Source organism: Sceloporus undulatus, chromosome 5 (genome assembly GCF_019175285.1).
Source record: "Sceloporus undulatus isolate JIND9_A2432 ecotype Alabama chromosome 5, SceUnd_v1.1, whole genome shotgun sequence".
Classification (NCBI taxonomy): Eukaryota; Metazoa; Chordata; class Lepidosauria; order Squamata; family Phrynosomatidae; genus Sceloporus; species Sceloporus undulatus.
The window spans coordinates 32,953,546-32,971,314 of NC_056526.1; the positions used below are offsets into that span (position 1 = coordinate 32,953,546).

At 40.2% G+C, this 17,769-nt stretch overlaps 1 protein-coding gene across 2 annotated transcripts; it reads right to left on the reverse strand.

Moving 5' to 3' along the window:
- Positions 1–745: 745 nt before the first annotated feature.
- Positions 746–16,756, reverse strand: EIF3D (eukaryotic translation initiation factor 3 subunit D). 2 transcript variants are annotated; one of them, XM_042469509.1, is made up of 15 exons: positions 16,609–16,756; positions 12,333–12,466; positions 10,706–10,751; positions 9,642–9,778; positions 8,920–9,005; positions 8,121–8,193; positions 7,847–7,959; positions 7,150–7,282; positions 5,978–6,125; positions 5,617–5,747; positions 5,097–5,182; positions 4,800–4,929; positions 4,204–4,346; positions 1,580–1,860; positions 746–902 (listed from the first exon to the last, which is right to left on the reverse strand). In XM_042469509.1, exons 2-15 carry the CDS (start codon positions 12,453–12,455, stop codon positions 889–891), a joined length of 1,644 nt encoding a protein of 547 aa, XP_042325443.1. In that variant the 5' UTR covers positions 12,456–12,466; positions 16,609–16,756; the 3' UTR covers positions 746–888. The 2 variants fall into 2 exon arrangements, with proteins under 2 accessions (XP_042325443.1, XP_042325444.1); XM_042469510.1 differs by having other exon boundaries at positions 12,333–12,463; positions 16,609–16,738.
- Positions 16,757–17,769: the final 1,013 nt, after the last annotated feature.

Consider the following 17,769-nt stretch of genomic DNA (forward strand, 5'->3'; position numbering starts at 1 on the left):
TTAGCTTGAATGTTTTTTTATCTTTTTAATGGATAGCCCATTATTCACAAGGTTGCAGAGCAGCTGGTTTTCTAGGAATATTTTCCACTGCATTATTCCAGATCACACAGTATATAAACCTGCATCAAACCTCCTACAGCACTTGCATATAGTATGTCCAAAAATTATCTTAACAATTTCAATTCTATACAGAATTAAAATTGTAAAGATAATTTTCAAGCACCTTGTACATCCCCGGCTCTCCTTAATATCTGAATATTTAAAAAGATACTTTGAAACATCCCAACTGGACAAGTTAGGCAGAGCAGAAACTAGCCAATAAACAACTGTTGTGATCACCCGTGTATTAAGAACCAATAGACACTTGTGACAGAATCTTGTAGGAAAACTTTTCTTAGACTGTACTATCAGATTACTGGTCAGTACTGTTGCCCCAGAAAGGAAGGGAGGCAGGCAGAGAAAGACCTCAGTCCAGAAAATGATTCTAGTCTAGCTTCCTTTGCAACCTGGCTTTCTATACTCTTTTTCCCCACAAGAAGTATTTAACCAGGTTGTTTTCCACTTTACACAAAAGTTGTTCAGTGTTTGCAAAGCTGTTATCAGATTATTCTGCTGCACCTCAGGCCTAAAATGGAGAGGGTTGATCAAATAATCATTAGATCTTTTTCTATGGCAACTTGTTATATGTTGTCCACCACTAGACCTGTCACTACAAATATTTAGTAATTGAATAAAAGGGAAAAAACCTGCTTAAACTTTTATTTATTCAATTTTCCTTGGGGCTGATGTGAATGAAGTGCAGGTTCAGCTTTGATCCATCTAAGAACAATACAAAAGTTGAATATGTCCTTCAAGGCTGGTGTCACTGCTGCTTTCTGGCTGGAACGTTTAGCTCTCTTCCTCTGCAACACAAAGATATACTGAATTCAGCATTATACTATCCCAAGTGAGGCTACTACCAAGAACATGGCCATAATGTTCACTATCACACAACACCGAATCCTGGTGCATGTACAGATCGTAATAGAAAGCCCGTTTTAACAAACCGCAGCCAGACGTGTAAATTTAAGTTTTAGCTTCAACAATATAGGTTTTAATATCTAAACAATGTTTGTGAGAAAACCCTTTCAGAAACTTCTAATCTATAGCTAGGTGTATGTACATCTTCAGGAACAATAATTGTCAAACAGACCACAAGAAAACGGAACAAAACCACAATGTAGTATTATCCTTTTCTATACAGTATTTTCAGCACTGACATATATTAACTAGATACTATGCTGAGGTTCTGTCTAGCTCTACACTGTCATTTGTATGTATCATTGCACAAGTAGTACAGCATCTTAAGCAACACCTTAACCACCTTTTATATTTTTGGGTCTTGACACTTCTGGAGGTAGGCAACCTGGTGACCTCCAGATGTTTTGGGGTCTAAATTTGATAAGCTTAGTCAGCATGGCCAGTGAGGAGGTATTATGAATGCTATCATTTAAAATACCTAGGGTTAACCTAACTTCTATTTTAAACTGTGTTAGTACACTGTCCTGATGGAGCAGAGTTGTAGAGTTAAGAACATTACCTTCTTCCTCTTCCTCCTCCTCTTCATCATCATCTTCTTCGTCAGAGCTGAAGGTGCCATCTGGCAGGCTGTAGACACGAATGACCTGCTTATTGGGGTCTTTCAAAATGAGGTATTTGCCCTCATCTAATTTCATGCATATGTCAATGACGCAGCGCAGGATGCCCCAGGCATTCTCCATGCTTAAATTAATTTGGCTGGCAAATTCATTAGGTTTGAACTGCTGTGTGCCCAGGATCACATGCCTTGCAGAGTCTTTCACATGATACCGAGATACATACCTGCCAAGAGAAAGAAACAAGTCAGGAAATGCCCACCACCACCTATGTGTTAACTGAATATATCTCCTGTTTTATAGGACTGGTTTTGATTTTTTAAAAACATTTATTTATTTATATATATCGCTTAACCATATACAAATTCCATTTTTCCTCAAATTAGTCCTGCAGATCCCTCTGTAACATATTGAGACACCAGCATAAAAAGGACAACAAATAAAGAAAAGCTGGAAAACAAACAAACAAAAGGACAGAGTCGGGCCACCAGCATCTTTCCTTAATCATTAATCACATAAACATAGAATATATGCTGGTGTACTCAACGCCGACCAACAGCACAATAAATAGTCTGCTATTCCTCGTTACAAATTATACCAATATATTCCTCTGATATACCTCTTATCAGTAAATCCACATTTCCTTAACTTTCCCCCATTTCTTTTAAGTGTTGCTCTGATTTCCCATTAATCAGCATTGTCAGTTTATCCATTTTCATCAGATCATGTAGTTTTAGAGACCAATCCTCCAGCATATGGGTATTCCCACCTTTCCAATATCTTGTAATAATTAAGCGAGCAGCCGTGACCATGTAAAGCAAAGTGCCAATTTGATCTTGATTTAATTTACCTTCCAGATCATTTGTAATGTTCAGTAAGAACAATTTAGGGCTGATCTTAAATTTTGTTTGCAGTGTATTCTGCATTTTAGTGTGTAATGCTTCCCAGAACTCCTTTATCTCCCTACATAACCACCACATATGGAAATAATTAGCATTTTCTTCCCCACATCTCCAACAGTTATTAGGCTTATTACTGTTCTTCATCTTCGACAGTTTAGCTGGTGTCAAGTGCCACCTGTAAAACAGTTTATAAAAGTTTTCTATCAAGTGGGCGCTTTTGGTAAACTTCTGAGTTTTCCCCCATGCTTTCTCTCCCAGGTGTTAAGGGGTATTTGTTCCCCAATGTCTCTCATCCACCTTATCATACAGTTTTTTTTACAGTTTCTTCATTTAACTCAATGTTTAACAGGATCTTATAAACCGTGTGTTTTACATCTGAAAACAGAATTTTTTCAATGTCCCTTGATTCAAAATCAAACCCCATTTGTCCGCTATCTCTTTTGAATCTCTTTTTTAATTGAAGAAACATTAACCAAGGTATTTCAAGTTCTTCATCTTTAAGAGTATCTAAAAGTTTGAATTCAAATCTTCCTTTCATTTTAAACAGCAAGTTTTTGTACGTAAGCCACTGTCCTTTTTTCCCTTGGGATTTATAAAAAGCCTCTTGAGGGGAGGCCCAGCTTGGAATTTTCAAATAGAATGAACTCTTGTATTTGCGCCATATTTTTAGTAAGGGTTTCCTAATCACGTGTTTACTGAAATCAGTCAGATTAGCCTCCTCTTCATAACATACATATAAGTGCCATCCCTTTTCAAGGTCCGCACCTTCTAAGGCAAGCAACTTGTTTGGGTCACCACAACATGAGGAACTGTATTAAAGGGTCGCGGCATTAGGAAGGTTGGGAACCACTGATCTAAAGTGATCCAGGACTGGTTTTGATTTTGATTTCTATTGTACAGCCTGTGTTTGTATGTTAAAGCTATCAGATCAGCAATCCATTGCTTGAGGGAAAGTTTCAAGGTCCTAGTTCTGAGTGATAGCTTCAATTATTTTACTGGGTAATAAGAGGATCCAAATAAATTCCGAGAAGTTCTTTATATCAGTTACAGTAATTTGTTGTTTGCCTTGTTTCTAGGTTTTGGTGACCCTAAAGTGATTCTATCATCAAGTTTTCTTGGGAAGATTTGTTCAGAGGTTTACCTTGACTTCCCTTGGAGACTGAGAGTGTAACTTGCCCAAGGTCATCCAGTGGGTTTTCATGGCCAATCAGGATTTGAGCCTTGTTCTCCAGAGTTACAGTCCCAACATTCATACTACAACCACATCGGCTCAGTATTATTGTAATAATAATAAACTAAAACAAAAGGGCAATTAAATTGATGAACTGCATGATCAACAACCACGGAAGTGCTCTTTGTTTCAGAGAAGTAGTAATTTCATGGCATTATGAAGAAAACATTAAAGAAACAAGGCCTGCATTATTAAGGCATGTCAAGCATGCCATAATGCATTTTCCCCCTCAAGGTCTGTTTATATGTAGTCTCTCATCAATTAAATAAAGCCAGATTTTAGAATTTAGCCATTTCCTTGGCAAAATGTTTTGAATGTTTTGCTACAATTTGAGAACTACCATAAAAATCTGACACTCCCCCATAAAACAAATCACAAACCCAAGAAGCAAACAAATCCCACATCCCTCTGTATCTGAAAGTCCACTTGGTCTTACCCTAGTTTAAGATATTCTGACCCAGCCAACAATGCACAACATGTCCAACGGGCAAGTTTGTAGCTGTTGTTTTTCAATTCAGTGGCAATCACAGCTCCTCTCTGAGAATCTAGTTTCTGACGCCAGTCTACACCATTACAATGCTGGAAAAGGAGGCATATCAATTAAAACTTTATATCATACTAGTTGTGCCATACTGTGCCAAATTAATGTGTGTATATAAAACTGAAAATGAAATGCAGCTGTATTTATTTCAAAGTGTCTTGTAATCCTTAAAATAAAAGGAAGCCAGGATCATAAATAATATGACAGGAGTTCATTTAGTGAAGATCTAGAAATTTTCTTTGATTGCTAACAAGGAAAAGAGAAGTTAACATTTCAGCTGACTCCCTTGTATTGAATGAGACTGGGGAAAAGAAGTTCACGAGCAATCAATTCTGCCCAGAACAAATAATGTGAATCCAGAAAATGCTGCATCATGCTTTTCTGATTGAGTCAGGGACATAAAATGTATATGAACAAGTGATGTGCTTTATCTACTATATCACCCTAAAAAAGTACAAAAATGTACACTTTTATTATCTGATCCTCCTTACCCTTGAATCCCATTCATTCAGAGTTTTAATGTTGATGAATGACACTTCTCCATTAGCTCCAGTCATCACTCCATCATGTTCACAACGTACTATGAGGTCAATATCATCTCCCAGCTTCCACCTTCGGTACCTACAACCAAGAAAAGAACTACAGCATTACTATATGCTTGCGTCATACTACTGCATTACATTCCAACTGATGACAATGAATTTTTGTGAAAGCTTTAGCAAGTAACACCATGGCACAGCCCCCCCCCCCGGCCAAAATCTGGTCTTATGTTAAAAACAACAACATACCGATAGGCAACAGAAGCCACTTCATTCTTGTCCATATCATCTTCTACAAATGGATTTGGATTGGGAAATGTGTATTTTTCTTTCCCCTGCAAAAGAGTGCATGCAAAACTTTACCAATGGTATGAGGTATTGCAGTCAAGGCAGTAATGAATGCTTCATAGAGAACAAACCTGAGGGAAGTGCTCAGCTTTGGAATGAAAAGATCTAGCTGCTCTCTCTGAACCAAATCCTTTCCCACCAACCTTTACAATAGTTCTCCAAGGTGTCAGGCTGAGTAGCAACAAATTGTGTCCACCATTAATGATTCAAGATTATTTTCCACTGGAACTGCCACATGTATACTATGCCCTCTGAGGAAATCTGGGGGCTCTATAAAAGCAGAAAGATCTCTTGGAATGGATAGTCCTCGTTTATTGAGCTTGACCAGTCCCTTGCCAGCAGCAAATTCTAAATAACTACAGTTAAATTTATTCCTCAAAATTCTCTATACTACCAAGCCAACTGGATCTTTCATCCTTACCATTCTCAAGCACTGCTGGGAGAAATTGTGGTTGATGTAGGTAGCTTCCATTGCAAGATTGCGAGGTGAATTGAAGGAGTTGCCCTCATCCTGAGGTGGTTCATTAGCAGTCTCACTCACTGTCAGGAGATCTAAGGACAATCAAACACAAATGGTGATCAGATACTTCCATACTGTTCTTGTATGATACAGAAAATGATCAGTAATAACATAATTTGTCTCAAACACAGAAACAATATTAATGCCCCTTACTTTGCTGTAAGATTAGATTTTCCTTTGTATAGGCAAGAATAATTAACAGAAAATTCCACACATTGCTTGCCTTTCTGCTCTTCTTTAATGAATATAACAATAGACTTACCAAAGTCTGAATTGTCCCTTTTGTCAAAGAACAGCTTGGATCCAACTCTTTGCACAATGATATCCCAGGAATACACAGAACGAGTGCAAGCCATAAGGGTAGCTAGGATAGCATCTGTAGCAAATACATTTCCTTGAGTCTTGGCCAGCTATGGAGAGAGAAATGACAAAGATGAGAGGAAGAACTGTTACTCAAACAAACCAAGAAAGTATAATCAAATTTATATTTGTAGATACTGGTAACTGGCAGGTCATGCTGGAACAATACCAAAACTTAACTTTCACAGATTAATGGTCCATGTACACCATTAGCCAGCAATTAAAATCCAAGGGAAGGAAGACAGAGGAGTCTATCTGAATGCAAATAATTTTCTCTAACACAAGCAAAGACTAGACTGGCACCAAGAGCTTAAATTCTACTGTAATTCCAAATGTCATTCCTTTCAAAAGTCTCCTTAAAAACTTTAGTTGTAAGTGAAGAAAGAATACTCAGTGTGTATCAGCAGTGTAAAATACAAAAACAGGCTCTAGCCTATGGAATCCTCAATTTGTAGTTTTACAAGGTCTTCTTCAGTATTCTCTGCCAGAGAGTGCTGGCGCCTCACAAAACTACGAGTCATAGGATTCTGTAGAATGGAGCTACTACAGTTAAAGTGGTGTCAAATTACATTATTTTGACAGTGTAGATGCACCTTTGGAATACATGAGCTGCTACCTGCCTAATTTAGCTTTAGTTTTATCCCACTGTATCTCCAAGACTCATGAGAAATTATACAACACTTACTGTAAAACACACAAGCCATCCCCCAATTCAGTAAACAAGAAAATCCCCACTAAGAATTAGCTTAAATCTGAATGCTCTACCATAATTTTGCAAGGGGCTTTTATGAAAACTTTAGCGAACCTCTAGTGGAGGGAATTCCAGTGTAGATCCAAGCCAAAAATATCACCCTGACTACCTCAGAGTCAACCAGTCACATGTTATTTCCTGGTTGAATATACTATATTTGCTGAAATTCCTAATTTCAGGCTTATCAAGTGACATTTTTTTTCTATGACAACTCGTTATAGATAAAATACTCTTGCTCTCTGGTGTACAACACACTTATTACTGCTTTTTAAATGAAAACATCAAGCAGTTTGTAGTGGTAAATACAGAAGAAGATACAATACCTTGCGGATGACTGGATCATCAGTGGTAGTTACTGTATGGAAGATACGTTTGATGCTACGCAGTGACTTTTCATTTCTTGTGGTGATACGGTCAAAAGCTTTGTCATAGTATTCTAGGCCACCACAGCACTCTCTGCAGGTACAAAAAGAGATGATCATGAACACATTCTGTCTAGGAAGTACAAGTTCAGCCTCCCTTATCCAGAATTCCAAAATTCGAAATACTCCAAAATCCAAAACTTTTTTCATGGGTGGCTGAGATAGTGACACTTTTGTTTTCTGATGGTTCAGTGTACATAGTCTTTGTTTCATGCACAAAGTTATTGCCTGCCTACTCACTACCCAAGATAATTTCAGTTTTAAATCAATTTTAAACTAAAATAAGCACACTAAATCAACTGCCAGATGGTAAATCAACACATACACAAATCTCACTGATTCATTTGTTCTATTATAATTGGGATTAGAAAATGGATTTAGGCCTCTATATATCAATGTATCTGGGCTCAGAACATATGCCAAAGTTACACTACCTAATAACAAGAGATTATTGTTGATTTTGGCCAGGGCTGCCCAGATACAAGTGTATATGAGTTTGCCAGGATCTGGGACATTAGTAAAGGGCTGTGGAACAAATAGGAAAAGACAGAGGTCACATGTATTGGACCTCAAGTCTTTTCCTGTTTCCAAGGCTTACATGTCTTGAGGATCTGAGACTTCCAAGTATCTCATCTTCATTAGTCTAGGGAAATCCATCTCCTCCTTCACTTCCCAGTCACTGCGTACTTCCACAGAGGAGTCACGAGGCTTCTGTTAATTACACAGAGGAAATACAGGTAGATGGAAAAAAAAGAAGAGACAGCACATCAGTGTTTTATAGAGCAGTACCAACAGTTGAAAGCAGAACAAGTAAGGCCTAATGATAACAGCAAAAGAGAAGAACTATGTGAGTAGAAAACAATTTACATTACCTGAGATTTTTGGTCCCATTTCTGTCTCACTCCAAATTGCTTCTGAAACTTCTTTTGTAAACGTAGCCTGTCTCTGTAATGATTGAAATACAAACAAATCCCATGAAGAAAAGGGGTTGACTGATCCCAAGTTTTTCACCCATAGAAGATAAATCAGAATCTAAGCTTTAACTATTAATGATATTTCCTGATCTTCTGGATTCCAAAGTTGCTAAAAACAAAATGTAAATTCACTCAACAGATAACTTTCACAGTTATTTAAAATCTACATTATAGTTTCTGTGAGAAGAACTCTATTTAATGGAAAACAGAAAATTTTTGGAGCCAGATCTTAATTCATTTAGCACCCACATCAATTCAGAATATTTCCTAACAGAGAATTTCCTAATATTTTGCTTTTCTGTATTATGCATTAATACTTTAAAACAATATAAAAACATTTAAAACCAAGACAAGAAACCAACACACAGCACACTGCTTGTATTAAAAAGACCCTCCTGCACAGTTGCTTAAGTACCAAATACTTCTTCAAATAAAGAAGTCTGTACCTGCTGGTGAAAGGAGAGCTGGGAGGAGGCCAGGTTAGTCTCCTAAGAGTCCTACAGTGTCCTCACCAAATGTACCTGTGAAGATGATGGGACCAAGAAGGCTCTCCCCCAAGGTATTAAAACTCAGGCAGGCTAATTTAGGATGCATCTGCACTGCAGAAATGATCTGGCTGGACTCCATTAAACTACATGTTTAACTGCCAGGACAGTACTCAAACTGTATGTTCTCTGACAAGACACAGCAAACTCACCTCTCCTTTTGCTTGGCACTTTTAGGCAGTGTCTGCAGGTTGAACTGAAGTATATTCCGGCGGTCTTTGTCTCTTCGAAGATTCCTCTGAGGGGGAAAAAAAGACACTAATGTAACTAAAACAGCATGACACACTGAGGAATAATAACATGGGACACATGGGGTCTGACAAGCAACCCTACAAGGGATTTTTGTCTAATATTATTTGCAAAGAGAGCCAAGGTAGTGTAGTAATTTTGAGCTTTGGATTGGAATGTGAAGAGATCAGGATCTGAATCCCTGCTCAGCCATGGGAGTCCAATGGATGACATTCAGCAATGGCTAGCTTCCTCCAAATAAATTTTGCTTAGAAAAACATATAATAGCATCCCTTTAAGTTGGAGTCAGTCTGTAACAAAGATGAACACTTTGTAGTTGGTTATAGCATCTCTAAGAATTATTAGCAGGCATAATATACTGGCAATTCATAAAACAAAATCCTAAATGGGGAAAAAAACCCACCATTCAGTAGCTGTACACTAATTTTTATTACGACGCCAGCTGAAGCACTGATCCCACAATGGCTTGTCTGAAATGATAGTTCTCAGTTACAGAGAAGAAGAAATCCTTTTTTCACAAATCCCAGTAAAACCAACCCTTAATGTATTTTCAAATGTGTATTTAGAGACAGACAGACCACTAGCTATTAGACTTATACCTAGGTTGAACAACAACATATTGTACCTGTGCAAACCTCATGCGATTCCTCTGGTATGCAGTCTTTTGTGTCCGTGCTGTATCCACCAATTGGAAACTGGCCTCATCTTCTTCATGGAAATAGGCATATTGGCTTCCACCACCAAACTGGGATGAATATTTATCTGAAAACATAATTTTCAGTGTTAATGCTGGTATTTCCGATAAGTTTTAAAACTGGAATGATTCTCCTATACTTAATTGTGGGAGCAGTTAAGTTTAACTTCTGCTGTGAATCAGCAGACAGACAGGATGTGCCATGGCTTCCTCCTTATCTGATGTTCTTATCACACTACAGTGTTATAGTGCTATCTTCCATTTTAACAACATTCTCTGTCTGTGCTGCAAATACCAAGATTCCATAGGATGTTTCTATGGCAGCAAAGTGGAAAATAGCGCTGTAACAGTATACTGTGATAAGGCCCTGAATTATGGTACAAGTACACCAGTGTTTGCACAGCCAAGTTCCAATATTACTATTTGAGTCAAGGCAGCATAAACATTCCTGGGGAGATCAGGTATGAATGTTTGTGTATTCCACGAAAAAGGGAGAACTGTGGAAATTTTATCCTATAACGAAGGAGCAACAGGAACTATGGGCCTGTACAGATGGGTCCTTTGCGGTGTGTCCACGACATGCTAGGGTTGCCTTGGGGTGGCGCATGCACACACCTTGCAACCCTAGCACGTTGTGCATGCACCGCCGTTACGCAGCGCCATACAGACGACGCACGTAACGATGACGTTGCAGCTGTGCTGCCTTCAAACAGCGCTGCGCAGCTGCAACTTAACCGTGCCATATCTGGTGCTTTGTGGTGCCACAAAAAGGAGCCGCTTTTTGGAGCTCCTTTTCTGCTGCGGAGCAGCGCCGCGCAATTTGTATGCTGCGGCGCCTTCCTGGCGCCTCTTTCTGGCGGTCTGTACCCCGCCTATAATACCTTTCTCCTAGATATCTCAGAAGGACAGTAAATTCCATTTTACAGTGATTATCAAAAAACAGTAAGCAGCCCAAAGCCATGTAAAGTCTAAAACAACTATAATTTTGTACTTACTCGTGTATCGCTTATCCTGATAGGTAGCTCCTGTCCAGTCAGCAACCTAGTCCAAAAAATAAATTAAAAAATTAGATTAAACTAATGTATATGCCAAATGAGAGCCAGTACAGCACACTGATTTGAAAGCTGAACTATGGCTCTGGAGATCAGGGTTTGATTCCCTGCTCAGCCAAGGAAACCCAGTGGGTGACCTTGGGCAAGTCACATGCTCTCAGCCTAAGAGGAGGCAAACCTCCTCTGAACAAATCTTACCAAGAAAAAACCACGGCAGGGTCACCATAAGTTGGAAATGACTTCAAGAAATACAACAACAAATATGGCAAACACATTATGAAGACTTCCAGCAGATTTTCTAAATTGCCTGAGTTTCTGAGAGCTCTCTCAGTCAAAATCAAACTCTTTCTATTGGGACAGTGAGGACCAATGTGTACATTATCCTGGCTAGGACAAAACAGCTTAAGATACCTAGAATCTCTACAATTTAGTTGTAGAGATTTGTTTGTATGGCACTTTTGAATTATGGCGATTCCATGAATTTCATTGTGTTTTTTTAAGGCAAGTAATACTTAAGAGATAGTTTGCCATTGCCTTTCTCTGAAATATAGCAAACTGCACCTGGTATTCTTTGGCAGGCCCCTTTCAAAATACTAATCAGGACTGGCCCTGCTTAGCTTCTAAGATGTCTTCAAGGTATTTAGGCTCATACAGATGTAACATGCTGTGGTATTATTTATTGAACACACTGCAGGAATTGTGTCCTGTATTAAACAGCTCTGGGAGGGTTGAGTTCTCAAACCTCATATATAGCAACATATACAGTAACAAATGAAAGGAGAAAAACCTGAGGAGAGCATTCTATTTTCAGGTATCCCTTCCCAAGTACAGTGGTGCCTCGGGTTACGAAATTAATTCGTTCCGCGGCCGCTTTCGTAACCCGAAAAGCCTTCGTAAGCCGAATTGCCATAGGCGCTAATGGGGAAAAGCCGCGTTTCATGCGAAAAAGCCGAAAAAAGCACCAAAAATTTTCTTCGTATCCCGAAAAAACATTCGTAACCCGGAACAATGATTTCCTATGGGATTTTTTCGTATCCCGAAAATTTCGTAACCTGGGTATTTCGTATCCCGAGGTACCACTGTAGAAGGAACTTTCCTTTCAACCATGACACTAACATGATGTCCTAAAGAGGTAGGAATTGTATTGAGCCAGTATTAGCCAATGTGTTCCTCAGGCCCTTCTCTATAATGTATGTTGAAAACATCATCCTATGTCGTTAAACAAGTGAGCTTACAGCAAGACCCAGATTCCAACTGCTTGTTTAATTAGGACATGCAACATTCTAGCCACTGCTACAATCAAAGCTGATATGAGTTGTTAATCTCTGATGCAATTTCTGCAGAGCCTGTTATCAGCAGAAACTAATTAAATATCATTTCATTTTCCCCAGTATATTCCCCCAAATGCTATTACTTATTAGCTTGGGTGAATATCACTCAGTTTTTGCCCCAGGAAGACTGTTCTAGGAACTGGAGTATGAACTGTTGAAGTAGGTCAGAAACAGGTCATCAAATGGAAAGGCATTAAGGTATCATAAGAACTTCTGTAAAAGACTACATGCAGAAGTACCTTTCCCAGACGATCTCCTTTGCTAAAGGGCTGATAAGGCATATCTTTGAATTGTTCGGGCACAGCACATGGACCCCATCCTGACGGATTGTCCTGGATCACAGGTATCATGAACTTTGCCATCTTCTATACTTCTAGTGAAAAAAGGAGAGATAATATGAGAATCTCATCATTAAAAAGCAAAATGCATATTGAAATAGTAAGATCAGCTAATACTTGTTTTCAAATGGAGCAACCTAAAGAGAAATATGGAGTCGAAGGCTTTCATGGCTGGCATCCATAGATTTTTGTGGGGTTTTTGGGCTATCTGGCCATGTTCTAGAAGAGTTTCTTCCTGATGTTTCACCAACATCTGTGGCTGGCATCTTCAGAGAATGCTTGCCTGGAAAGGAATTGGGTATGTATGTGTATGTATTTGTGTGTGTACACACACACACAGTGTCACCCTGGGAAAGGAGGAGTGATTTGTATATATATTGTTTTGTTGCTAATGGCAGGCCTCAGGGTGGGAGGATATGCAAAGGAGGACTAATGTGAAAACCCCACAAAAATCTATAAAGAGAAATAGTTACTTTGTAAATGGTCAAGTCTTAAGTTTTTATTTTCATATACTTGAATGACTGAGCAACATACATTGGTAATGAAAAACCAGGAATGGATTACTCTTACTATTTCCCTACACTTTGCATACCTTCTCTAAGGGAGATAAATATGCCAGTTCTAGTTTGATTCAATATTAGAAGACATTTCCATCATTCATGGCTCTGGAAAAAATCTTGAAACAGTGTAACAGTATGATTTAGTGGCCAAATTACCTTTCAATGAATATATCTAGGGAAAAAATTACATTCCCACAGCACTTCCTGCCACCAATCTGAGCGTGACCATTATGAGTTGTAGGTGCCTCCCAGTATTGCTTACTGGTTATAGGTAAATATTTATAGTATATGTACTCTGCAAACATATGAAACCAAGAAAACAAGAAAGGAGGGATTTGCAGCTGAAAGCATAAACACATGGAAGGTAAATAACAAATACAGTATCATACATGATGGAACTCTCTTCATTTCTGCAATTTCATTCAAGTAGCCTAAAGAAACCAGGTCCCATCTAAGCCTGGAAGCCAAGCAGGATCAGCTTTGGTTAGTGCTTGGATGGGAGACCACCAAAGAAAACCACGTGCAGTAAAAATTAATTAAAAAAAAAAAGGAAAATGAAAGAATACCACGTGCTGCAAGCTACATTTCAGAGGAAAGAACTGACTAAACTAGCTTTGAGAATTCTTTGCCTAAGAAAACCCTATGAAAGTCATGGGGTTAACTTAAGAGGACAGGCGACCTGAAGGCACAGACACAGGGCTCTTTTGTGGGATATGGTCAGTAAGCAGTTGTTTGTCTATTTACACAAGAACTGATAATGTAAAATGAGATGAAATTATTTTTGAAAAAAATAAGCTTAGTCATTTACTAATAAGCATTTGCCTTCAGGCTGTACAGCTGCACTGAGTTCCGCAGTCAGCACTCTTTGAGTACATGTATTTTTTGCAGCCTATAACAATGAGCCTCCTCCAAACCTCATTTGAGATGTCAATTATAGTGCTGGGTAGAAAATAACTTTAATCACTGCCCCACTTCCACTGGTGGCAGGGAACAAATAAGCAAATGCATGGAATTATTCCCAGGGCAGCAAGGGGGCTGAGACAAGAGGAATAGAAAGTAAGGTTTTTCAGGGTAGCAACTGGCATAGTGGCTTGAGTGTTGGGACTAGGACACTGGGAGGCCAGGGTTTGAATCCCGGTTCAGCCATGTAAACCCCCAGAGTGACAAAATTACTCTGATCACTGCCCCACTGCCACTGGTGGCAAGGAACTAGATATAAACAAAGTCACACTCTCTCAGCCTTTGAGGATGGCAACGACAAACCCCCTCTGAACAAATCTTGCCAAGAAAACCTTAGGGCCACTTTAAATCAGAAAGGACTTGAAGGCACACAACACACAGGTTTTGTAGACTTATTGCCAAGGTTGTCTGATATTTGAAGGCCATAAAGCCTCTTCTTCTGCTTCTATGATAAACTGCTTTTGAGCTAACTTCACCTCATGGGGACCCTGTGAATGAGACATCTCCAAGACCCCTTGACCTCAACCACCAATCTGCTCAGGTCTTGCAGGCAAAGGAAGGTGGTGGTCTCCTTAACCGAGTATCCATTTGGTATGAGGACTTCCTCTCTTCCTACTGTCCTTCAACTTTCCTAGTATTATTGTCTTTCCTAATAAATTGTGTCTTCCCAGGATGTGCCCAAAGTACAGCAGCCTCAGTTTGCTCTTCCAGGGAGATTTCAGGCTTGATCTCTTCAAGGAACCATTTGTTTGTCTTTGTGGCTGTCCTTGGTATCGTTAGCACTCTTCTCCAGCACCACATTTTGAATGAGTTGAAATGAATATCATACCACTGACACCTGCATAATATATAAGATTGTTTAATTGTTTTCTTTAAACATTGTATCTACATTTTAATGCCTTGTGCTGTCAACATGGACCATTTTAAATTTTAAGATGTAGCCATGTTAGTCTGTAAAATCAGTACGTAACGCGATCTTTTAAAAAACAGGCTGAGGTGATGTACTGTTTTAAAGTTTTGAACATTATCTTTTCAACTGCATTTTATTCTCTTAACTTGTAATCTGTTTTAATATTGTAATAATTTAATTCTATTTCATACCATTTCTGTATGCTTTTAACTGTATTGTTTTTTAAAAAAAATATCGTAAGCAGCCCTGAATCCCAGTTTTGGGAAAAAGACAAGATATAAATATCATCATCATCATCATCATCATCTTGTAGCACCTTTGAGACCAACTGAAGGAAAGAAGAAAGCTCATGCTGCCAAGTTCTCTCTTTCAGTTAGTCTCAAAAATGCTGCAAGATCTCTTTATATACAGTTTTAAATGTTATCAGCCACCTTGGGTCCCTATATCAGTAGAAAGGCAGGATATAAATACTGTAAATGAAATATCAACCAATAGTAATGTGGGAGCCTGCTGGTCAAGAGAGTAGCTGTGGAAACGCTTCCTTTAAAAAGATCGGATATTAAGATCTTCTCCTTCTCACCTCTAGTTACAAAACAAACTAGTGAGGATGTGTTCAGCCCCTTCCGGAGTGTGTGTGAAAGAGGCTGAATGACCATTGGCAGAACAACATGGAGTCACACTTGGAAGCCACCTTAGGAAGGGAAAAACCCATCTGGAGTAAATGGCATTTTGTTGTCGGGTGCCTTTAAGTTGTTTCTGAATTATGGCGACCCTATCATGGGGTTTCACCTATCATTATTTGTTCAGAGGGGGTTTGCCATTGCTATTCTCTCTGAGGCTGAGAGTGTGTGACTTGCTTAGGGTCCTGTAGTGGGTTTCATCTATAATGGGGTTCCCTTGGCAGGATTTGTTTAGAGAGGGCTTGCCTCTACCTTCCCCTGCGGCTGGGAGCGTGTGACCTGCCCAGGGCCATGACTTGTTCGGAGATTTGCCACTGCTATCCTCTCTGAGGCTAAGAGAGTGTGGCTTGCCTAGGGTCACCCAGTGGGCATCACCTATCTTGCCTTGTTCAGAGGTGTGTCTGCCTCTTTGCGACTTACCTGGGCGTCACCCAGTGACTTTCACCTATCGTGATTTGTTCTAAGGAGGCTTGCCATTGCTATCCTCTCTTGAGTCTGAGAGTGTGACTTACCCAGAGTCACTCAGTGGGTTTCACCTATCATTATTTGTTCAGAGGGGGTTTGCCATTGCCGTTCTCTCTGAGGCTGAGAGAGTGTAACTTTCCAAGGGTCCTCCAGTTGGTTTGACTTATCCTTTGCCTTCTTCGCCTTCCCCTGAGGCTGAGGGAGTGTGCCTTGCCCAGGGTCTCCCAGTGGGACTCATCTACAATGGGGTTTCCTTGGCAGGATTTGTCCAGAGGGACTTTGCCTCTGCCTTCCCTGAGGCTGAGAGAGTGTGACCTGCCCAGGAGTGGGTTTCAGCTGTCATGGCTTCTTCAGGGGAGGTTTCCCATTGCTATCCTCTCCGAGGCTGAGAGAGCGCGCACTGCTCAAAGGGTTTCCCCTCTCTAGAGGGGGGATGGATTCTGCCAGCAAAGCAGGCCCCATTCGTAGGCCTCTGAGTCCTTTCCCAAAGGAGGGACCCTGAAGGAAGAGGCCTCCGCCCTCCCTCCCTCCCTCCCTCCCGCCAAGACCCGGGGAAACAGGCCCCGGAGGGTCCCCTCTCGGCCCCTGGGCGCCTCCCTCACCTCTGCGACCCAAGAGGGCCCCGATGCCGATGGATTCAGCCCAGGGACTCCAGGCCATCAAAGGCGGCGGCGAGGAGGACGGCGCGTGACTGGCGGCTCTTCCCCTTACTTCCGGTATGGTGACGTCATCGCGGCGCCAGAACTGTCGTAAAACTGTCGTAAAAACCCAGGCTGAGCCTAGTACAGGCCCAAAAAAAACACACACTGTAGAAATAACCCACTTTGAGGCCTCTTTAATTGCCCTGGCTCAGTGCTAGGGAATCCTGGGAAGTGTAGTTTATTATGGCACCAGAGCGCTCTGACAGAGAAGGCTCAATGTCTCACAAACACCACAGTTCCCAGAACACACACACACACACACACACACACACATATATATAATCTCAGTTTCAATGAGTAAATAAACAATGCACAACCTTGCCCCTACTCTGTACTCCTTAATCTCTCATTAATTCTGGCAGGCATTCCTGAATGTTGCCACATTATCAGTATACTATACGATGGCTGCGTCCACACCGGAGAAATAACCCGGTTTGGCACCGCCTTAACTTGTTCTCTGGCTCAATTGCTATGGAATTCTGGGAGTTGGAATTTGCTCTGCTCCGCTCTGGGCCCACAACAAACTCCAACCCCCAGAATTCCATAGCAGAGAACCAGACAAAGAGTTAAAGCGGTGCCAAACCGGGTTATTTCTCCAGTCTGGATGCAGCCTCTATTTCAGAGAGCTCTGGTGCCACAAGAAACTACAATTCCCAGGATTCCTTAGCACTGAGCCAGGGCAGTTAAAGCGGTCTCAGACTGGATTATTTCTGCAGTGTGTCTTGGAGGATTGTTATTTTTCTTTAAAGGCAATTGCCAAATGTTGTGAAGAAGTAGCCAAAAACAGTGGTGAAAAATGACAGTCTTGCTTGATTCCTCTTCTCAGAATAATTTTTCTTCAATCAAAACTATTTGCTTTCATTATTTTGCAGTGCTCTGAAAAGTGGAGAGCAATGCAGATAAACTATGTAATCAGACTATTAAAACACAAACTAATGTAAAGCAGTTTAAATCTCCACATGGTTAACAACTTAAATTACTACCTTGGCCCCTTGTATCAAATGTATGGCCTTCTTAATAATGTGAACAGGGAAAACATCACAGCCAACATTTCACCTTTTA